General features: G+C 39.8%; 1 protein-coding gene across 4 annotated transcripts in view; it reads right to left on the minus strand.

Annotated features, from left to right (window-relative positions):
- Nucleotides 1–25,054, minus strand: part of Nfat (nuclear factor of activated T cells 3) — a 49,499-nt gene that overhangs the window by 16,624 nt on the left and 7,821 nt on the right. For 2 of the 4 annotated variants that reach the window (XM_076386466.1, XM_076386465.1), the window contains exon 1: nt 2,482–3,224. The exons of 1 other annotated variant lie outside the window; for it this stretch is intronic. In XM_076386466.1, coding sequence (XP_076242581.1) covers nt 2,482–2,620 — 139 coding nt within the window. In that variant the 5' untranslated portion in view covers nt 2,621–3,224. Of the gene's footprint in view, nt 1–2,481; nt 3,226–25,054 lie in introns of those variants that run through there. One more of the 4 variants, XM_076386462.1, reaches the window with a different exon arrangement.

The raw sequence follows: 25,054 nt of genomic DNA on the forward strand, positions 1-25,054 counted from the left end.
AATATCCTAATATCAAAAATACTTACAGACAAATTGTCGAAGCAAAACGCGATCTATCTAACTCGAACGATCAACACGGGAGTCAGAATTAAGAAACAAGAGACGAACATTAATCGACTGACAGAAAAAAAAGAATCCTTCTTAAAACAGTGATAAAAATACTTTGCTTCGATTAGAATAGAGAAGCACCACCATGGTCGATGAAAAATAGTATCAAGCTGGCAAAACAGATCTCGAATGAAATTTCTGCGATAACTTTCTGTTTCCTTCAAGCTGCTCATTTCCACGTTCCAAGAGGCGACAGTCGAGAATCTGTCAGAAAAAGTGTCGCAACCAGAAATTAATTCCATAGGTGATCAAAAGAGTCAAGTACTTTGACAGAAGGTTTAGGTGGAATAAATCTCGGAGATTTGTTACCAAGATTTTTTATTAATACGAAGCCTACTGCTCCATCCGTTCCCTATCAAATAAGCATCATCAACACCTGCAAGCTTCCCTTGCGCAATTCGGGATTAGCATAAGTCCACACACTCCCAAAAAGTCGCGCTCCAATCTCAAACTTTAACACTTGTTGAGCGAACTTTCGCTGTGGCCTTGCTTAGTCCACGTAACAACCTGGGGAGATTGATCGACTCATAGGTATATAATTGTAGATACTCTTGGATGCAAGGACTTCAGTGTCAAAATTGAATTCTGAGAAAAGTCTTTCTATACATTACGAAATTAAATATTTTTCATACGTAGAGGAGTTGTTCTGAAACTCTCTAGACTAAACTCTGTCTAGTGGTGTCTTATGTATTAAAAATAATTTGATGATAATAAATTAGATCTATAGACAGACACTTGTGAGAGTCTATGATCTCCTTTCTTACTCCAACAAACTTTAACAAATTATCTGTTTCAAAACAGAGTGCTTATAGACACTCATGAGAGCCTAGGTCTTTTTTATTTCCATAAATTTAAATCCTGTATTTAAAAATGTAATATCTCTCTCTTATCTGTTTCTAACTTAACAGGAATTATGTAAGAAATAAATTAGTGAAAATTCAGCTCAAGCGTTCCTTGCATCCAACAGAAACCTGATTATTTACCATTGTCCCTGTGTCTTCAATCTATGCTCGCTTCTTCTCAGATAATGACCAAGGCAGAGTATTTTTTCTCCCCTCCCGCTTAACTTACGATAAACGAGGTATTTCGATCCGAGTCGAACTCTCATTCTAGCGAAACCACGTGAATCACCAAGGGGCAGAAGCAGAATCATCAAGGGCGAAAGAGGGCAAGGGTTATGATATACTGTGGCGCGTCGACAGCAAGCGCTGGGAAGTGATGCATCGTCAAAGGTTATCTGGGAACGAGTGCATCAATTTCCCGGGTGTGAAGCGACACAACACCGAGGGGACATTCTTGCGAACAATAATATCAATCTGGAGAATATAACGCCGGAAAAATAACGCAGAAATGCATCAACCTCGTTCGAGATTCCCTGGGAAACGGATGAGGGTCATTTGTGACATAAGCAGTCGAGAGAAAAAATATTCTTGGCTTGCTGGAAGACTGACACTTCTACAAAATCGCTGGTTTCTACTTTGAAGGTATTTTCAACTGAAAAAGTACGTCGAGAATTCATGGCTGAATTTTTCTGAATATTTTCCAAATTTCACGTCCTATGTTTCCATTTCAGAATGTCCTGTTTCCTCGTGGAATTTGGAGCAGAATAAGAACCTCAGGAAAGAAAGGAGAACGAGCTGCCTTCGAGGGGACCACCTGTAAACCCGCCTGAAGGAACGCATTTATTAAGGAGAGAAAGTGGTAGAATGGACCAAAGAATCTGTCTCTATGTCACTATAAATTGTTTTAATACTTATTCATACTAGTTGTCTTATCTTAATGATTGAGAATTGACACTTCGAGTTTCACACAAAATTTACTAAAAATTCTCTTCTCATTAGCACAAAAATTCTGGCTCCAAAAAAAGTTGTTTCGCTGTTCTGATTATACTAATACCTATTGCTACAATTTTTCATTAGTATCGATATTCACTAATCTTTATTCACAATACTCTAAAAGCATGTAAATACTTATACACGGTAGGGTAGGTCTAGATACTAAACCCTAGATAGACAGTTATTATTTCTTTCCCCACCCTTCAACCTCCCCTACTATCCCCAAAGAGGGAATTCTAATGGCAACCCTACTACGACTAATTATCATGTACAAGATGATCAGTTTACCTGGAAACCCACTAATGAGTGTTGGCAGGACTCACAATGCTAACAGCCTCTGCAATAAATGCTGCCAACACTCAGAGGGCTTCCAGTTAAACTGATCACCTTGCATCTACGTTATACAGTCTATCCTGCTTAAAAGCTAAATAAAACAAAATAAAACCCTGCTTGAAATATCGATTACCCAACGCCACACGTTGTTAATACTTGATTATTAATAATTTTGAAATGGTATCGACCAGAGAATCGAGTTTACCGTGTCGATAGGGCTCGATCAGTGCATTTCCAGTGCACCGAAGCTGCAGTAGCATTTGCAAGCGTTCGTGGGACGGTTCTCCGCTGACGCTGTTGGCCCGCCTTAATTCTTGCCGCTTCTTCTCAAGGTCGGGTGCCATTAGGTCCCCGAGGACCACAGGCCCGAAGCAGTCTCTCCTCCCTTCGACTCGATCCTCTCGACGATCATCAACCACCAATCCACGCGCCACCACTAACCCCTCGACAATCCATCAGGCACGATGCGTCAGAATCCTCAAGTCCACGTGCTCCTGCGTCACAGGGACTACGAATTCAGTTAGGCGAACCTGGAGTCCTCCTTCCACACTCGAGGAAACTGAACAACTCGTAACCAGTCTCCCTGTCGAGGGGCAATTTATTTTCTGCGCCCCAAAATTTCCCAGCTCTGAGGTCCTCGAGCACACTCACTGGCTTTACTCATTAACGAAACAGTCCCTTCGTGTAATATCATAAAGAATTCTACAGAAATAGATACTCCTCCCTCGTTACGACTCAGGTCACTCGCCCTTGGCTCGAAAGAATCGGCAAGGGAGAAGCAGCAATTTGACTCGCGTGCACTGTCACTCACTGTCCCAATACCTGCAACCCAGGACCCTGTCTCTCACTTGCAACTCGACAGTGAATCAGTCTACATCGATGGGGCACTGTTAACACAGACGCGCGAATCAGAGTGGTCTTCTTGGAAGATGTACCGAGACGATGCACCGATGACAACGCATCGTTGGCTGCGGTCGCAACGAGTGTCAGACGCGGACTGGCGTTCCTCGTTTCGACGACGATCAGCCAACCCGGCATCGTTTGAATACGGAGTAAATAAGCCCCCACCATTGGCCTAAGCGACACGTTTATACGCTCCTTCATCCCCGACGCGGACGAGCGACGTATACGTCGAGGAGGAAGGTGACCAATCAACAGCCGCTAATTACACTCTCGGCCGACTATCTATTCGCATCTCGCGAGAGCTGATGCGTTGTCACTGTTGCACGGGATGGGAGATCGGCTGGTCTGGTTTCCGGGATGAGGACGCTGGTTTTAAGCTGCGTTTACATTGGGCGAGTTGCTTCGATCGGGCGACTGAGTCGATTCAAATTCTTCGTATAGGTGAACTTCAGTTCGAGATTTTGAGGAAGTTGGGACGATCATTATTGAGGGAATTTATATGGGAATGGATGTTAAGAAGCTGTTGAAGTTTCTGGTGGAGTTTGTAAAAATGGTCGAATAGATTTGGGTTTAGTAGAGTCAATGAGAGTGGACTTTGTGGGTTTAAGAAAGCTGATATTATTGGAGGCAAGCTAGAGATTCTACAAATGTCTATTTTACTTCAATCTGCTTAAGAGACTTTTGCAGGATTTGTGTAATTATTGTTTTCCTTGTAGGTTGATCTAGTGATTCTTAAGAGAGTGACTGGGACAGGAGACTGAAGTTATTGTAGTCAAACTGTATTTGTTAATTTTTCAAAATCTGTGACAGATTCTATAATAGGATATACTGCTTCAATCTATTTAGGAGACTTTTGCAAGACCTGTATGACCATTTTTTCCTCGTAGGTTGATCTAGTGACCTCCAGGAAATGATTGTTGATCCATGAGGCTTTGACGTCATCGAGGAGAACAGCTAAAATTGCACTGTATTCCATAAAAAATAGGGTACTTGAATGAACCCTTTCTGGGCTGAATGTTTCCTCTAGCAGAGGATTTTTTAAGAATCGAATGAGAAATAATGGGGAACTAGGGATCCATGAAATATAAAAAAATGAAGTGACTCTTTTATTTAGAATAAACCTTCAGTTAATCGAACTTCAAATGTTACATGTTATTTAGGCATAGGTATACTACTTGTTTAGAGAGGCTTTGATGTCACTGAGAAGGGCTACAATTACACTGAATTTCACAGAGAATAAGAGTAACTGAACGGAACCTTTCTGGGCTGAATTTCGATCTGAACGATTAACTAAAAGGATGACGAGCTCTGGTCGGCCTTGCGCAATATTTCGAAGTTTCTTCGGAAGTCGCGCGATGTGCGCTAGCTTCAGGTTCTCTCCGATCGTCTCTGACGTCAAAGCCGTAACGAGAGTTTGTGTCATTAACGTTTTAATGACCAGATCGACCGTGAGATTAGCCTTTCAACGTGATAAGTTCTAAAGTATCGGAAGTGGAATTTAAATTCCTATTAACTACTGTGTGTGCATATCAAGTTTTCATTGCTTCGAGACCTATTGCGGGCAACAGACTTTCTTATCACCTTTTATGAAGGGCTCGAGGATTCAGGCTGGGTAATAAAATTCTTTAGCAATCTCTGGCTCGCCATCGGTCTATTGCCAATACAGATTCTCGTTATGGATCATTTTAGCGCATCGAGTGGAACGTTGAATGAGTTCATCGATGCAGGCGCGGAGGGAAGGTTATTAAGGACGTTAGCAGTGGTTTCATGAGAGGAACGTTTGGGTTGTGGCCTCGACAGGCGACTGAAGACTCCAGCGAAGCTAGTTTTTCCGGATTTTCAGGCCCACATTTCTGCTTTTTCTTTTGGAACTGTTGTCCATCTGTTTTTCTTTTGGAAGATTTCGGTGGGTCAGTGGGATGTTATTATCGAAGCAAATGGCGTGGAAGATTGGTTCTTAGTGTTAAAGAATTGATGTCTGTTATAAGACTGACGAATACCCATGAGAATATAACGTTTGATATCAGTTAGTTCCTAGGTGTATCTAAGTAAAGAACTGTATTCCATGCATCTCTACATTTATTAGAAATTCATGAAATACCTAGAATTTTACTTAGTATATTTTATATACTGCAATAATGTGAAAATAACTAAATAATTATGTACAGTATATGATACACTGAAAGGAAGCTTAATGATTCATCATATTAAAAGAATTACTTCCACTGAAGCAGGTACACCAAAATTGTGTTTGAATATTTCATTGATTAATGTACCGAAAAACTCCACTTGGAAACAAAATAAACGCTGTGTCATAGTTACTCAGTTATTGAATGAAAGACAGATAGGAAAAAACAGATTTCTCTCAGTAATTTCTTAAAGATTTTCTGATAAAAGTAAACGAAAACAGATAAAACATAAAATAGCAGCGACACGCGGTGCTAGAATCGCGGCGAAATCCAATCTTCCCTCCAAGCTGCGCGGCGGAGCAACTGCGCAGCTGTCGCTCCGCGCATGTGCAGTAGGCACAGTGGCCCGCGCTCAGGACTCATGTTTAATTCACGCGCTCGTGTAGTTTTGCTTTCTCGCGAAGGAAAACGTTTCCATCGCATAAAATCGCATCGAAACGTGAACAAAACGCAGTAATAAATATTTTCCTTCCTTCCTTCCCTTTTTTCTTCCTTTCTTTCAGTAAAATTGCCTACAAATTGTATCACTAACCATTCCAGTACGCAATTTTCCTATCCCTTTTCTTTGTATACTTCAGGTTATAGAGCTTGTACCTAATGTTTAAGGCAAATGTTTCAATATCTAAACACTTCAGGAGTGAAATAGCTCAGCAGTAATTACATAACCTAAAATCGTACGTCTTGATATTTTAATAATGATGTCTCAGAAACTGAGGATACCATTTTATCAAACTAGCTTTTATTTTTAATTAGATTACTTAAAATATACTCAACTAAATGGACATTTACTTTAGCAGAGTGTCTAACAAATGTATCAGTACTATAAAAGTACTCCAAGTCATGAACCTAAGAAGCTTCAATTTATCACTTATTTTACAATATAAATCGATTCAACACCAAATGAGTGATATAATCCCTTTTTTCAGATTTTCACCTTGAATATTTCCTAATTACGACACAAATTCGAGGAACTCTTACTCCTTCTTAACACAGAAACGATAGTGTCCCAGCCGAATATCAAGGCAAGTCTCTATATCTTTTCCCTCCTCAAAGAATATAATCTAAAAGTTTAGAAGCCTGCACTGTCCCTCACATTAATCAAACAAATGTAATTCAAATTGTATGTACATGTATAGAGATCCTGTATAAACTGAAATAAACCTCGTCAGAGATTTCAAATGCTCAATGATAAAAAAGTGCAAAAAAATTCGGGGCATTCGACTGAAAATTGCAAGAGGACACGACAGTTAATAACGATGGGTAAACAAATGGCGAGCGCGACGTCCGCCAGAAAGAAGCAACGGTCGGGACTAGTGACCCTCGACATTAAGGTCGCTCTAATCGAGTCAGCACACTGCTCGTCGCGCGGCTATCTCGCCGCGTATACGTCGAATATTTTCTCTCGTCGAGCCGCCAATCACCGCGAATGCTCCCGAACTCGACGTAGCCAGTTCCTTATCGCCGCGCTCTCGGCGCTAATAATTTAAAGGCGGACGCACACTCGTGCCTGTGCCTCCTGCGCGGCGACTGTTCGAAACAGACTCGAAGAGGCCTGTAGAAATCGATTTATTATTTATACGATGCATCGACAGGTCGAATTTGGTCAACTTACAACTTTCTCATCAATATTCTCATTTTCTATTTATTTATTTCTTTATCTAAAAGAGTGAAATAAATATATATTTGAAGAGTGAGAATAAGAATAGTTAACAGTGCTATTATAAAAAGAATTTTTTTTTTCTCATAAAAAGGATGTTTATGTGAAGGACACTTCTGGTTAGTAAATTGTTTTCCTAAAACAGTAAAAAGAATGTGCTAAGAAAACGATAGTTAGTGAATTGTTTTCCTCAGAATTTTAATTCCTTCAGTTTCAGTATTTTTATTTCCGCTTTTTATTTAGAGTTCGTGTATTCGGGGTTCGGCAAGTCCTGTAAAACGCTATGCTCCCTCATCAATTGAATTAAGAGCATCTATAAAATTCTATGGACTCGTGTTTCGATCGTATAGTTACACTGTGCTCGGCTCATCGATGTGTAAACGGACCTTAAGTCGGCTCACGTGTCCCAGAAGCATGCCACGAGCGTTCTCGTGAGCCGATGCGTAAACATGTACGAATCAAGCCTAAAGAGGGCCACAGGCGCAACCGAGCGAGAATTGGTCAACGAATCGTGCGACTTTCTCCGCGAATCGACTGGCTCGAGACTTTGGTCAGGCGATTGTGAGAAAATTCATGAATTGGTAATTAATTTCAATCTGACTTTTCGAAACGCCGCGGGGAGTTAGGAGAGTCTGCTCCAAGGAACGCTAAATAATCGATTGATTCGTCAAATGAAATTAATGTTACGCTGCTGTGTAACAATAAATCGTTACTTGCTACATCAATTAAAGAAGCAGAGTTGTAACGCATACTCTAGAAAATAAATAACAAAATTGACTCTGGCTCGACAGCGAAAAATTAATTCGAAAAATTTGGGCATTCATTTAATTATTCATCTGACCCGCCAGAAAAACAATGTTTTAACTGGGAGTTGTCATTAATAGTCGACAGAAAAATTTTTACTACAATGTCCATCAACGACGCTCGATTATTACAGATCTGATAGATCCACCAGGTCTGACGGCGCGAACAACAAGAGCAAATTAATTCGACGAAGATAAAACCAGCGACACGTGCGATAGATAGATTCAATTCAAAGCTCGAGTGTCCACGCGAAGGCTACCTAAAAATATAAGCCACTGTGCGTTAAGGAGGCGAAACTCGGCGTGTGGAATCGTCTGTTATCGCCAGTCAATAATTAAGATAAGGATAAGAATAAAAGTTATGCTTTCGGATATTCTCTAATGACATATTTAATGTATCTCCTGCGCGTTGATCCGTCAGTATCAGACTGGCCAAAGTGATTGCAGAATTGCCTGGGATAACAAACTGTCTCGATCTCTTGTAGAGAGTAGAGGAGACACTTGGAACCACGAGTACCAGTCGAAGCAGACAGCAGAGTGTTAACTCGATTTTTATTTAGACTGATAAACTTACGGGTTCAAAGATCCCTGGAGGCTTCAGGCCTCGAATTTTATTTTCGCTGTTTCGAGAGTCATCTTTTAAGCGTTGTCTGTGTTTGTTTATGCTATCAACACGCTTTGAATAAACTGATAAAACAAATCGGGCGAATGTCTTTTAGAGAGGGTTCAGATTCGGTATCGGTTCGTTCTGACGAACGACTCGACAATGTGATCCCCTAATTCGACTGACCGCTGCACGTCGGGAATAAACAGACCACGTCATCGATCGCTAGTCGGCTTAACGATGGCAGGGATCGTTGATCGAGTAATCGGCTTTCCTTTCTCAGGTAGACACTAATGAACTCCTATGTAAGGCGGAGTGGAAATTTGAAGAGTCTACAGAGTTCAGAGGGAACACCATACGTGTGAGTTGAAATAGACATTGGATAGGAGGATTCATGAATGATCGATGATCGAAGTGTGGCTGTTGCGGGAAAGTGTTCAGGGAAAACGCTTATGTCACTTTTGTGCCTCGCAGCTGAGTAGAAGAGCGATTTCGAGAATATTTTATTCAGGTGTTAGAAAGTAGAAGCTTTGCCCTTTGAAATGAGACTAGGCTCACTGTTGTACGATTTTTTTTCGCGAAGTTACAGCAGCTCAAAGATCGACCATTTTTTGGATCTCTGGATCTTTGGGCTATTCTGCAGTCGAAGTCACACTTTTCATTCAAGCTTCGATAACTCGGCGAAAAAAAATCGTAGATCAATTTTTAAGGTCTCGTTGGAAAGGGGAGACTTTAAGCTTGAAATCTAGTGCAGAATGAGTCTCGAAAAAAATTTATCAAGGACTGGAGAGGAACTTGAATTTGGAAAACATTTGAGGTAAAACCACCCTCTGTCTCTCAGCGTGTCGTGGTGTGAAGAAATTTTTTTGGCCAAATTCAATTCAGGGATGTAAAAGTAGAGGCTTTACTCTTTAGAATGAGTCCAGGCTCACTTCCCTGCGATTTTTTTTCGCAAAGTTACAGCAGCTCAAAAATCAACAATTTTTTGGATCTCTCGATCAGTGCGCTATTCTGCAGACGAAGTCACACTTTTCATTCAAGCTTCGATAACTCGGCGAAAAAAAATCGTAGATGAATTTTTAAGGTCTCGTTGGAAAGGGGAGACTTCAAGCTTGAAATCTAATGCAGAATGAGTCTCGAAAAAAATTTATCAAAGCCTGGCGAGGAACTTGAACTTAGAAAACACCTGAAGAAGAACCATCTTCCAAAGACCAAAAATCAAAAACTGGGACTCTGTTGCTAATAATATGTTAAAGCCTTTCCCTACTCATCAATGACCAAAAAATATAAAAAATACTTTAAAAAAAGCAATCCCCAAAGGATCAAAGTCCTACTGTGAACCTTATATGAGTTCGAAGGAAAGAAATTGGAGAATTACTTCCTTCCTCAGACGTTCGTCGTGCTTTTGGACTGATTCCCTTCTGAAAGCCAGCGATTCAGTTGACAAAGACGCAGGAAATGACTGCGCGAGGATCACCGTCTTGCTCGAGGAAGCATGACTGGACACGATTAGATAATTGAGACTGACACGATCAATTAGCGCGCAGACATAACGCGGCATAATTTCTGCCCGTCGATCGTGACGTCAAGGGACCATTGCCAGTATTATTGGCGACAATATTGCATCGAAACGCAGCCTCGATCGGACGCCTCTTAATGTTGACCGAAAGAGAATCGTCTGGAATAATATTGACTGAGCCTGAAACTGCGACAAAAGATGTTAACGTAACACGGAATGCTGCAAAATGCAACTACTCCCACGTTCCCTCTGTTTCAGATTCCAACAGGCTCGAATGATATATTCAAGCAAACATAACTTCTCTGTGAACGCAATTTGATGAAATAGTAAATAAGGTACGTATCGATACTCAGACTACTGCGAATAGAATCGATACGAAGGATAAAAACAAGAGGGGAAGCACAGTTTCTCGATTCTATTTACGTGAATTTTATGCAAAATTTCTTGCAACCGTTACACCGAAGTGTGATCATTAATCTTATAATCTGATCGTTAAGAGCAATTAGAACAATTATATTGAAATGTGAACACAAGTCGATGCACGTGAGCGGCGTATCATAGACACTATTTTTGCTCGATTATTTTTGCCAATGTGAACTCTATCTTATTATGAATTAAAATATTTTCTGATTGCAATGAATGAAATGCAGTATTTCTGCAAAATTAGAGACAGCTTCTATACTCGAAATAAATAAATAAAAAAGATATTTATGAGTTGTATATTCCCTATTTTTCTCTGTTTTTATTGTAAACTTCTGCTCCTAATAAAGTGATTATTATAATTATTATAAAAAAATTTACCCCGATTTTAGTTGAATAATGTCAATATTGCACAATGCAAAAAGGACATGGACCTTATCTTCGAAAACGATGAATGTTAATCAGAGCGTACTGTTATTACAATACCTCAAGTAATCTACGTGTACACACTTTACAAAGATTCTGTTTTCAAGTGCTCGACTATGCCCAAAAAGAATTGCCTGTCGGATTTCCCCGTATGCAAATAAGAAACACGCGAACGCCTGTAATAGAGGGAACTACTAACACAAAGAATGAGTCAGCAGGCGATGCAATAAAGTCCAACGTGCAGGAGACGACGCCGAGGCGTGTTTGCTTCGTTCGAGACTTCATCGATAATCGTAAATAATTGTTTTAAGATAGAGCGTTATTTGCGGCGCAATTTTATGCCAACGAAACCGCAATTGCTCCCTCTGAACTGTCGTTTCAATTATGAAAACGAGACGGAGCCGAGTGAACGCTCTCGCGAATGCTCTTTAACCCTCAACTATTATGTTGTCAGTATTATTATATAACGTAACGTAGTACAACAACTATCATCCTGTTATCAAAAATGGTTAACGATAAGAAAGAAAAAATTCACAGCTTTTCAAGATCCCATACTACACAGAGACGTCTTGAAAACGTCTTAAAGACATCCAGTGATGTGAAAACGAGCAAAAGACGTCCATGGGTTTTACATTTAATTCAATTTTAGTCAGAAGTTCAGACACAGGTCCATCGATTCTTGTCAACAATGTGAATGAAGAAGAAAAGAAGAAATGTGATCCAGACTCTTCTACGAGAGAATAATATTCCTCGAAGCATTCGCATTACCGAGGCAATCACGTGTTGAATATCATTATCTCGAAACAGCTTTGCGCGGCGAGGCGCATCGCGCTGATCGACGCCGATTAAAAAAGACGCGCGATATAAACACGATGAAATTTGCAAAATAGGCCGTGCGCGGCTGGTTAGTAAACACAGCGGAGAGGGAAAAAGATCTCGTCTTAATATTCCTTCTTCAATCTGTTGCTGGGTGATCGATAATAACTGCTCCACTTCGGGTTAATCTGCATCAATGTGCTCTGAGAAAAACAATCGAAACGATACGTCCCCCATTTACTCGGAAAGAAGAACTCTTCACGTGGGTACAGTGACACAGAAAATAAGAATGAAAGACACAGTGTCATTCGATGATACAGAAAAGAAGACACAGACCTAAAAAGCTACGTAACAACAAAGTAGAAAAATAAAGAAAAGAAGAATACCCCTAAGAGCAATTTTGGTCTAAGGACCTAAGGGAATCAATGCACACCAGCGATCCTTTGACTCTCGATTTCGCCTGATCACACGTTCCCTTTCTTTTCTCAGTTACAAGCAACGAAGACATCTACATAATCCTAATTTTCATACTGAAAAAATTCTTTCAATCCCTTTTCTTCTTTCCAAAAATACAAACTCTATACTCTAGATACCCACTGAGGTCTTAACCACAATTTTTCCCTAACCTGGCACCTCGTCTCGCCTCGCAACCACAGATATAATCGTAACGAAAGCGTCAAAGTATCGCTCCAGTGCATTAGCCCTAAAGTAACCGAAGACACGAACTTCCGATTTCCTTTCGTACAACTAATTCTATTTCTGCGCCACTCCAGCCACGTGCCCACACTTCCCCCGACCTCTAGTCGCCTTCAGAGGGTCCCGAATCGTCGAACGATAAAAATATTCGCGGCGATCGGCGACAAATTGTTGGCGAATCGAGCGTCGACGTTCAGCGTTCGTTCCACTTTCCGTGGATTCGGGCGCGGTCTGAGAGGCTAGAAAAACGAGCGATGGAAAAGTCAGACGGGGAAGAAGAGATCAATGAGGACGAGGAAAAGGAAAGGAGAGCCAGGCGCGCGACTAACCGCTGCCGATCGACCTTTCGGGTCAGCTCGATTCGAGCTGTGTAATTTTAGAACTCGCGAAGAATCCGATACGCGGAGGGACAGGGAGGCGAAGAGCGACGCGAGTCGGTTCTCCGTTCGATGATGGCCTGTTCCTGTCGCCGTGGCCGAGGAAAATCGGTGAGGAGGAGATTGAGAACCGCCAGCGCGATAGCAGGCCGTCTACCTATTGATAAAGCCTCCGACGAGGATCGAGAAGACCGCGCGATTTAACTGTTTCGTCCCAATCGCGAAGGCTCTGCGAATGACCCGTAAGAATTCTGCTACGATTATTGTTCTAGAGGATGGTGCATGGGCGAACTGACGACGCGCCTTGGTAATCAGCTGGGGTGCCATTGCTCGAGACTGGGGGCTCTTTAATGTACGAGACTTTGTATATTTGAATGTCGAGGAAGCTGTATTTATGTTTAGGAAATTGAATATTTGGAAAATCGTACCCGTGGTTGGAACATTGAATGCTTGAGTGCTTGAGATTTGGAATATCTGAAAATTTGAATATTTGAATATTGGAAAATCTGAATATTTCAAAATTTAAATGGATCAATGTTTGAAAATTTGAATATTCGAACATTTGAAAATTTGAATGTTTGAAAATATGAAAATGTAAATATTTGAAAATTTGAATATTTCAATATCTGGAAATCTGAATATTAGATTACTTGAAAATTGAAATAGTGGAAAATTTGAAAACTTTAATACTTGGGTATTTGAACATTTTTTAAATCCTGCTCATATTTGAAAATTTGAATGTTTGAAAATATGAAAATGTAAATACTTGAAAATTTGAATATTTCAATATCTGGAAACCTGAATATTAGATTACTTGAAACTTGAAATAGTGGAAAATTTGAAAACTTTAGTACTTGAGTATTTGAAAATTTTAAAAATCCTACTCATATTTGAAAATCTAAAAATTCCTGATTTGAATATTTGAAGTAACATTTCTGAGCTAAAACTTGTACCAAATAGTCCTCAGACTTATTATTCCTATGATTTAAAATTATTCATTCGGAAGGACCAGTAGAGCAATTAAAGTACAGTTACCTTCAAAATCGATCCCTTTAAGCATTAATAACTGATCGACTACCGCTTCATAACTCAGGTGATCGCTATTGTTAGTCAGGAGGGATAACAATGAACTGATTGTCCATCGTCACTTTATACGACGACGGTCGACTCATTTCAGAATAATATTCGAGGAACAATGAGCAAGGGATATCAGTTTTCCTTCCCTCAGGCATTCGACGACGCATTTTCGATAATGCAAATCACGCTGAATTACTTTCTGAACTAATTCTTGCATGCGTCATATCCTTACGAGGAAAGCAGTGTGTAATTTGGGTATTTATACCTACGAATTCATATTTTCGTAAACTCAACTGATAGAGAGAAACTTAAACAGGAATTTCTTTTATCCTTTTAATTTTAATATTATAATATCTACTTTAATATGGATAATTAACATATCGCACTCTCGCTTCAAAAGTCACACAATTCAGGAAACGTTTAAAGCAGTTTAATACATAGCATATTTTTATAAAGATTCTTTTCTGAGTTGTGTCACTTCTGAAGCAAAAGTGCGATATATTTGCATTATCTACTTTTCAATTCATTTCGATTCTCTAAAAATGCATAAAGATCTGCAGTCTCTATTGCAAGCATTCTCATTTCATTATACTTCACCTTCCTCCAGCTAGCTACTTCATGTGCTGCTATACCAAAGCATACCTCAGACCCCTAAATAAATCAAACATAAATCTTACTTCCAGAATGAAAAAATCGCGGCTTTTCGCGCGTCGAGCGCATCAGCGAAACGCGAAATCTCGCCTTATCATCGAGGACAATTTATTGTCAGAGTGTCGTTAATTCCGTTGATTTAACAGGGCAAACAGCATCGCGTGGCCGAGATAGGGGATCAGGCGCCCTATCGCGTCGCGCAAAATGGGCAAACAGTATTCGAAAGTGGATGACGTAGATCTCGTCGCTGATGAGTTGGAAATCGGCGCGAAATTCGTCAGCGGCTGGGCATATCTGCGCCTCGATAAGATTCATGGTGTCTCGATAACAGTTTATGGCGCGTTGTTAACCGTCTAGCCCGACAATGTAATTCGTCCTGGTTGCGCGCGGCGAACAACAGTTGGAACTCGTAACAGAGGGACCCAGTGATAAATAAGCGCGTCGGGTCATCGTCCAGGCGAGATTTATGTTCAACGAGCCGAACGAGACTGCCTGATCGTTCCTCTTCGAACACATTCACGCGCGAAATCTCGCGTCTCGTCGTGATCGCGACAGCGTCAATGCGCCACGACCCCTTGCGGATGCGCTCCATTATGGATTGCGCTTATTTCTTTGCGATCCATTGGGATTCCTGTTGAGCCTTTCGAGAATTTTTATGGAATTTTGCTGGGCTCTGAGAGAATCCTTTTATTAATTATTTATTTAGTTTTCTAGTTTTTAGTTTCTGCTTGGTGGTAGATAAAGAGCGTCACAGTTGGAGTTCACCCTTTATGTTAGATCCCTGAAGTATTTTATATTAGTGGTTAGAGTGATACTGGTGATGGTAATCGCGAAAGAGGTCTGAGTAAGAAATCTGAAGAAGCTGAGTTTAAACTCATTTTATGACATAAATCGAGGTAATATTAAATGAGAGAGGAATTCAATTTTTTTAGAGCCCTGGCTTAGACCAGTTTGGGATTCGTCGCGGGTGTACGTAATAATACCCTTGTTTGAGTAACAGTAATAAAGTTTATTAAAATTCAACTCATAAAAAACTATACTGTACAAGCGTACGGTACGAACCAAACCGTGAACTTTTCGCATAGGCGATCAGGACTCGACTGAGGTCTCTAGAACCTCTTGACCAAAGGGTCCTCGTAAAACATGTGTTGGGTTTTTCCAAACGTTACAAGGAAAAAAGAAAGTTTCCCTTGCAACGTCTAGGACGACAACGACATGTTGCTACCCAAGACATTGCTTGCTAACCAACATCTGGTTAGCATCACTAGCATTCGCTAGCGTAAACGAAAACTAAAACGTTCGAGTCACTACACCAGTTTCATAATTAGCGGTATAATCATCAATTAGTGTGATAATGTAGGTGGGCCAAATTAAGTTGAACGCCCCTAGAAATGAAACAAAAAATTCGAATTCATACAAGGTTGACAGAAACACGTTTGGTCCCCTGATCTCTAACTCGAACTTCCTTCGTTAATAGCTCATCGAATATGTATCGCCCCCTCCTGCTAATTCTCTTAATCTCTATTACGAAATGCGAGGCATGTAATCCGCACGTGCCGCGAACAGTGGTGGGGGGAGGCGTTGGCAGAGCCTTTTATATTCAAATCCGCCGCTTTCGTTACAAGACAGTGCATCCATCGATCTCTTTCGACACCATTTGCGATCGCTTTACGACTCTGCCTGCGTCACGTTTTTAAGCGAGTGCACGCGACTTTCAGACGCAGAATTTACGCGCGACTGATGGACACGAGGTTCACGCTTTATCGCCTCGATGAAGGTGACCCGTAACTGAAACGAGGGACCTTCTTATTTTTTATTCATGCAGGAGGAACGAGAATTTTAAAAACTAGGAAAGAGTAGAATTGTGTCTTTGGATGTTCTATTCTTTCTTTTTTTTCTCATTGAAGCCTGAGAGATATGAAGATCAGAAGCTAGAGTAGACTAGTGGCCTTTGGATGTTCTGTTATTATTATTGCTCGTTGATACGAGAGATATGAGAAGATCGGAAGACAAAACAGAGTAGAATTGTGTTCCTTGGATGTTCTATTGCTATTTTACATTGAAGCTAGAGAAATAAGAAGATTAGAAGCTAGAAAATAGTAAGATAGTATCACCTGGATGCTCTAGCAAATAATAATAGCATAGAAAATTAATTTCTGAGATCGTCTGAAGTCCTCAGTCTTCGACTACTAATACCAATGATTTTTGCTGTATGAAATCGACTTGGAGCCACTCATTGAATCTGCCATGCAGGTTTCCGCGAGCAGGCCCGCTGTTTGCATAAGTTATCGGCGAAACTAGACGGTGTAAATAAGGATTAATGATCGTGAACGCGAATCACGTGTGAGGCTAGAAAAGCAACAGTATCAGCGATGTTGGTATTAGTTATTATCTGGCGACCTTCTTTCAGTGGCGGCCGCTTCTGTCGCTTCTGGTGAACGCTGAAAGCATTCTTTAGACGTTTGGAGTAGCAAGAGGAGTTAGGAACTCAACATGTCTCGAAAAAGAAGCGTTTTTACATTTTTCAGAAGGACGAACTCAACAAATAAACCTTCTGTCTTTATACAATTGATTCTTTGTTGTTTTTTTCATATGTTAGTTATTATAATTGTAGCAGTAGGATAATAATAAAGTTGAAATATTCTCTCCATTTTTTAATTAAAGAAAAAGCTGAGGACTATAGAGTTCACTTTTAAAAACAGACTCTAAGCGCTTGAAGGATTTCTCTTTTTCTAGAAAACGTTAATTTATACTGGAAAAGGGATAAAATGTAGCATAAAAGCTAGCGTTGATTTTCATCGATCAATTAGATAAAATAAAAAAATTTGAACAAATGTTGAGTTCATCCTTGCTACTCCAAACCCTTTTTCGCGAAAATACAAGCGATTTTTTCTACAATATTCTAGCTGAATAGCTGATTACTAAGCAAAGCAAATTAACTTTAATTCGACATCGTCCACTAGCGATTCCTCTTTTAAAGGTTTCACAATTTCTCAGAAAATTTAATAAACAGTGCGCTGCGTCCTATCGATGCCTAACAGTCCTCTACAAAATTCTCGAATTCTCTCGAATAAATCGTACAACCATCGTGTCAGGGAACAGAGCGATGCACTCTCGTCTCTGTCAATCAGCCAGGCAAAGCCTACGACCTACTGGCAACCTCTGAAATGTAAATCAGCTGTGCGCAACTTTCGAGTGCCATCAAACGTTCAAGTTCAAATATGTATACGTTACGTTGTAAGTTACGTTGACAAATACTGTGGCTCTGGACAGACAGAAGCAGCGAAAATCTGAACACTGATCACGCCAGACTAGACAATTCATCTGCCGTTTCGAGAAACTGCCTTGGTATTTAAATGAAATCTTTCAAACACGATTATCTACCTGGGTAATGCATTAGTCATTAGTCTGTCGTATAGTAAGTTAAAGATACAGCGAAGATTATTAAAAGATAGAGAGTGTACTGTAGAATGAATATCAAAATTGATTAACCCTACTTAATTATACCATGCAGAGGTCACTCAGAGTTCAGATTTCGATAAATGGAATTCGAAAAATTGAAAGGAATACGTAAAAAGACTTTGGGAAGTTGTAAATTTAAGGTTTCAATATTTGGGGATTTGATAAGTGGACACTTGATAATTTGAATATCAGAATAGTTGAGGATTTAAAACTTGGGGGTATTAGAAATGTTTAAACTGAAGTGATTAAATATCTGATAATTTGAATAGGTATTTGAAAACTTGAATATTTGATAATTGGCCGAATTGGGAGCACGAGAATTTCGAAGTTAAATATGTGGAAATTTGAATATTTAAAGCTCTGAATATTTGAAAATTTGAATATTTGAAAATTTGAAAACTTGAATATTTGAAAATTTGAAAACTTAAAAAGTTTAACTGGTTTAAATAGAAATGATAAGTACTGGAATCCCTAAGTGACCTCAGAGCTTAGTACACTGGGGGTTGAAAACAATTTCGTCTAAATTTAGAATCACTATCCACACAACAGAATTTTCATTAAATTCCGTGACACTAAGTGTCAAAAAACTCGCTCGAAATTCCGCTTCAGCAAACTTCCTGTCCCCCCCACTGCCAAAAGCATCGCCTAAAACCGATCAATGTCGAAACACACCCCGCCGCCTCTAAATTAACGCTGTGCCCACACTGAAATGGGTTTCGTAATACGGCTCGGGCCAGAAGCTCATCGCGTCGGAACCGTTACGACACGCTGTCGGGCGAAATGTTATGTAAAATGTTAATTGACACACGTGGTTCACGATCGTGCACGACACACTGCCGCGAGAGCGAAGGGAGCGAAGGAGGCACGTGTTTCTCGAGCTCGAACCTCCGACGACACGAATTGCTCGTCCATTTTGGAGAACGCAGGACGTTATCGAAGATAACCCGATACTCCTCGGGAAATCGCCTCCGAGGGAAACGAATTCGAGTATTTGCTCGACAGGAAGCGGACCTTCCGATTAGACCGAATAAACTTATCTCGGTTCGAGCGATACATAAATATTTGAGGAGCAAACTTCTGTCGAAACGTGACGATCGTGACACACGGTTGGTTGACATTGAATTTTGATGTGCAGTTGGGAAAAATGTAAGCCAAAGGTATCTGATCCAGTGACTTACCACGTGAAATGGGGAGCAGAGGAGATTGGCAGAGCTTGGTTTTTAAAGATAGGAAAAATCGATTCGATTTATCAGAGCAGTCAGAGGCTAAATCCTCTGGGGTCATGGAACTCCTAGTGACTCAATTTTTCATACAATATTTTACAAACACTTTGTATTTCATAATTTACAGAGAAGAACAAAGTTGGAGACGAACTTTCACATGATTAGAAATCTATAAAATATCTACACTTTCTTATATATACTAACAGATATTAAATATTGTTCTCATTGGTGTTTGTAAACCTTACATAATCGTCTGAGACGAGATTTGTAGCTAAATCTATATTACACAATTTTCCTTGCTACATTCTACATATTTCGATAACCCGATAGTCTCTAATTATCTACAGGATCAGTTTAACTGGAAACCTTGCACGTTTTGGTAGCATTTATTGCAAATACTATCAATACTCTAAGTGCTGTTAACACTAAGAGGGTTTCCAGTTAAACCGATCACTCTGCATAGATAAGAATTTGAATAATATTTCATAATAGACGCGCAAGATGAATCTACATGGCTCTAAAAAAATTTGAGAATCGAATTTAAATAAACCAATAAAAAATCCCTAGCACCCCGCAGTAAATAAGGGTCAACCAGAAACTCACTCTTAAACAAGAGAAATGAATGTGGGTCAGAGAATACAGGACAAATATCCCCTCCAAAAAGCCACTCTTAATCACCCCAGAATCTCCCCTAAACGCAAAGCAACCCCCACAATTTCCCCACTAATGAGCCCTCCTTTTCTGTAACAGTTCCGATGGTGAATAAATTCACGTGGCGAGTAGGCGTTCCTCTGACAGGCCACGGCAGTATCGTCAGAGCCTTGAGGTCACTATGTTCATACAGTTTAATGCTTGTTTCGACGTCAGTCGCATATAGGAGTGTCGGTGACCCGACTAAGCGCCGTCTCGTCAGACGTCTTATCGCACCTGATGGCCGATTACTTCGACAAGGACACGTCAACGACCTGGCCGATCAATTAGGGACGAATTTCTATTAAGGGGAGGTTCCTGTCTAGGGCTTTCAAAAATTCTGTCTCTTTTCTAGATTTTTCTTTTCCCTAGTAGTCAGAGAGTATACAGTTTAAGGAAAATCTCAGAGTCAGAAGTCTATAAATTATCGAGGTTATATATATACTTTTTTATATGAAATAGTGGCATATGATCACTATTAATGGCTCAATTTTAAACAAGTCTTTTTCTGAAGGTCATTGTTTGAACTAGCTAAAGAATTAATAGGTATATTAATTTAAACGAATTTTTTTAGATGGAAGAATATACTTTTTCGTAACCAATGGATCTGTGATATTTTCAGTGTTTCCAAATTTATAATTAGACAATATTTAGTAGTCTCTTATAACCACTCTTAATACTTGCACAAAATAAAACAGTACACTGTTTCTTATATCCTCAGAAGCTACGAAAAGCCTCTGAAAACCACAGATTATTATCTTCTTTATTTTGGTACAGTAAAAAGATCCCATAAAATGATCTTTTTATCGCTTTCTAGACCAGAACACTTCCAACAGCATCGAGCAATTTTTCCCCATGAACATCGTTTATGCAGCCCTCAGAATACACGAAGGCGCGTTAATCCTGAATTAAAAGAAGCAAGGTGCAAAAAGGAACGCGGGGGAGGACGCTTCTGCAGCGAGCAGAACGTCTTGCTTCCCTTCGCTCGAGGAAGTCCGAATTAGACTGATTTGTGGGCTTGTCGTTCGGGGTTATTTTCGTTCGACCTGGATGGATTTCCGCGCGCCTATAAATGGACTCGGGGGGAAAAATGTGAAAAAGGATGTTTTCCTACTTGCGAGAGGCGGAAATGTAAAAAGTGACCCGGACCTGCACAAGTTATTCCCAGTGAGTCATAAACGTGTTTATACCCCGCGAACTTTTGATTTCGACTGATCGAGAAAAAGAAGAGAACAAGAGGAAAGTGATTTAAAGGTGAAGCGATGGTTAATTGGCGACGGAATAGGAGATTCCAGTTGGTTTCACCATGCTAAACGCTATTCACTCTTTTCTCGTATTTTAAATTCAATTTAATAAAATTGCGCGTTGTTTAAATACCTTCACTTTCAATATTGACTCGTAAGTTAGTAGAACTGAATTCCTCATATTTTGTTGGTATCTCTGTACCTTCTTTTGCTCTGTATTAAATAAAATGAATAAATAATTCTCTAGCTATAAGACAGTAATATACATCAGGTTCTTAAAAAATTTGAATTTATATACAAACCACAAAGCTATCATAAAAGTAAAGGAATATTTTCCTTAAAAAAACGGGTCCATAAGGAAGAACTGAGATTCTAAATTTGAAACACTGATATCTCAAACCTCGAAATACAAGACTGACACTATTCTTCTTCGTGACCACAGAATTATCATTTAAAGCTGGGTCTACGCTGCATGTTATATAACAAAATAATGTAACTTTTCAGAAAACAGAAAAAACAAATGTTCTACATAAGTCTCTTTACTGTTTTCTAAAAGATCACGTAACTTTATTATGTAACGTGTAGCGTAGACCCAGCTTAAGACTGTACACAAAGACAAATCGAACTTCTGTGACTCTAAGCAATCAAAAAGCTCGTGAAATATCGAAGAATCTTCAGACTAATTCATCTTTCTTAAACATCGCCCACGGTCTCTCCTTTACGCTTCCTTCATCCCACAACGCAATTGTTTCCCCCATTATTTAAATTCCTCAGACGTCCACGAGGTATTTTCTGTCTCGCGGACGCACCGATATCGTCCTTGGAGGGGGAGGCTAAAAAAAATCGCTGGAAAAAAAGGATAAGAGTCACCCGCGATTTTCTTCGTCTCCGTCGTCGCGTGTATCCCTTTTTGTATCCCATAAATACCGCCTTCGACTGGTTCCAGCGCGAGAAATCGTTCCAAAGTTCAGCATTTGCGGCCGTCGAATTAATTAAAGCCGCGAACTATCACGCCAATTAGCGAAGCAATGCCCCCGGGGAAATTTTCCGCTTTTCAAGAGTATCTCGGCGCAGCTTTTGCTGGGAGCAACACTCGCGAGAGATCCAGCTGGCATTTTTGTGCTTCGCCCGCACAACAACTGCGTTGTCTTCGCGCTGAAGAGACAATGGCGGCCGAGTCGAGGGAGAGAAGCGAGTGGATTGATTGAACATCTGGAGAACGTTGTTTTGATTGTCTTCGGTGGGACTTCGGTGAAACTGGAATAAGGGGGGAGTATACAGTTCTGAGTGGATTGAAGCTGAAGCTTTAAATTAATTGAGAACTTATAGAATATAGTTCTTCTTCTTCTTTTTTAATTGAGTGACTAAAATTACAGGGATTTAGTATTCATGTCCCTTGAGGAGTCTCAAGAAGTCTCCTGAAATTATCATCGACCTTACATCGAGACAAGGCAGTGGTAACTACAACTCGCTGTAAACCCCACAGCGAGTCCTCAGTTCCTCAGTGTGGGTCCTAATCTTGCTTCGAGAGAACGTGAATGAATAAACAGAAATCGACTTTCGACAGATTTCTATCGAACTTAGCCTGACTCGAGGTGGATATTATCGCAGCTTCAACATTCACTTGAAACGCGATACGACTCGGTCAGCCGAACACATCGACTTCGTTTATCACGGATTAATGTCAACGAGCGCTTCAAGACTCAATTCCTATTTATCGAGCATGACCATCGGCATATTAATTAAGAGAATTTAATCAAAGGACCGCCGACAGAAGCGCGATTCTACTCTGTCTTTCCTTCTCGTTTCAATAACTACGAAACGTGACAGCATCAACGACTGCAATTGGCCTTATTAATGCGAGTCCAGCACACATGAGACGACTCATGATCCCTGAGGCCCTCTGACGAAAATGCTTGATCGCGTTATTCGAACCTTGCGCAACAGAAACGTTTTCGCTTCACGAACTCGTTGGCCCCTTCTTAAATGGGGTTCTTATTTCGAGGCGGAATGATTCTGGGAACGTGAGATAAGAGCTGTTTCACAAAATGGAATGTGAAATATTGAAAAAAAAAAAGATAAAATAAAAATAGTATATTAAACACAGGAAGAATTCTTGAAATGGAAGGTTGAAGTATGGGATAGAAGAATAGTAGAAGGGAAAGCAATAAAGTGGTTAAAAGAAAAATGGAACAAAAAATAAAAAATAAAGTTCGTAGAATATAAAATAGAATATACAAGGTGATCAGTTTATCTGAAAACCCTCAGGGTGTTGGCAGCTTTATATTCTAAATGCTGTTAGCATTCTAAGTGCTACCAACACCTATTAGAAGGTTACCAGTTAAACTGATCACCCTATAGAGGGTGTCCAGTTAAACAAGGTCACCTAAATTCGATCTCCCAACTGTGACGATAGAAAAACCATTTTATATGCAGTTTCTACGATATCTTGAAAATAAAAAAAAATGTGAGTTTTGAAATAAAAGGTCCCCCAATACCATTCAAATTGCATATAGTATATTTTTCGTGTTATTACGATTGAGAGAGACATTTAGCTGGCTTTATTTAAGTGGAACACCCTGTATAATAGACTACAATAGAATACTTAACACATACAACACAGATACAGAATATAATACCCTGTAGCTCTCAGGGCACGAAGAGGGCACGAAGAGGACACTTCGCTCAGTGCAAGGGTCAATGAAGGACTAAAGGTGAAATTGTATTTTCGAAAGAAAAATCGACACGGTAGGACGGCCGAGGACGACCATATGTCATATAATTTTTGTTCTCCGTTCGGGGCAGGAATTCCAAGAAGGTAGAAGCAAGGTCGTTCAAAACGCGTTATACGAATACGAAAGAGGTACGCGAAGGGTTTACAGCGAGATCCATTCGAGAACGACGCCAGCATGAACTGGTTTTCCTCGTAACACTACGGATTTTTCTTATTTAAAGGCGATATTGCGTCGCATTGCGCGAAGGTACGCGATCATCGTCAGGTGGGTCATTATCGGGCGTTCCGAAAAAACAGGCACGAGTTTAAGTTTCGTTTTGCGCAAAGTGGACTCATTTCAGGACCCCGATTTGTCTGACGTGCGCATCAGTGACGCACGAAACAAACATGGAACGCATTCCGAGCGGACCTGAAACAATTTTCGTCCGAGGACGAACCCGCGATCCACAAAGAAGAACACGAAAACATGGGATTAAACGTTGTCATATATTTGAGACACATTTGCGCTTCCACCATCTGATGTCATCTTTTCTCTATAATTACTTCCTTGGGGCTCGTTTTATGGTAATGCAGAGGAACCATAATTGAACTATTCGTATGAAAAGTTTTGCTGAAGTTCATGACCTCTTTTGTCTGATACCATTACAGCAGTTTCAATCTAGCTTTGAGTATTTTATTAGTATTCTATTAATAGAGTTCAGAAAATTGAATTTTTTGAGTTGTGTTTTTTTTTGGAAATATTACATAGCTACTGTTTTTTGAAGTAAAAGAGTTATCTTTGAAACTAGTTGAAAATAATTTACAGTTATGTGAGCTAATACGAATCGAGTAAACATAATTTCCTGTATTTATTCTATTTCCATTTAATCAGTTATTCAATTTATTCTCTTCATTCTATTTTTATTTATTCTTTTCCGATTTTATTTCATCTCAATCTAACTTTCGATTCGGCTAAAAAAGATCAAATTGAAAATTTGAAAATTTGAATATTTCAATATTTGAAAATTTGAATATTTCAATATTTGAAAATTTAAACATTTCAATATTTGAAAATTTGAATATTTATTATATTTTTCACTTCAACTGTTTAAACCTGTCACAGCAAAAAGCCTAAGAGAACCCAAAAGGGTTCAACCCACGTTATCACACTAATTAACAGTCATAATCTGAAAAAGAAATTCGAACTGAATAATCCCCAGCAAGACGATTCGCGCTCGCCATTGCGTCAGAAAGAAATCTCTCGATTGTCGTATGTGTGGTCGGTTAATAACATGCAATCTCGGCGGG

The sequence above is a fragment of the Calliopsis andreniformis genome, chromosome 10 (assembly GCF_051401765.1).
Source record: "Calliopsis andreniformis isolate RMS-2024a chromosome 10, iyCalAndr_principal, whole genome shotgun sequence".
NCBI lineage: Eukaryota > Metazoa > Arthropoda > Insecta > Hymenoptera > Andrenidae > Calliopsis > Calliopsis andreniformis.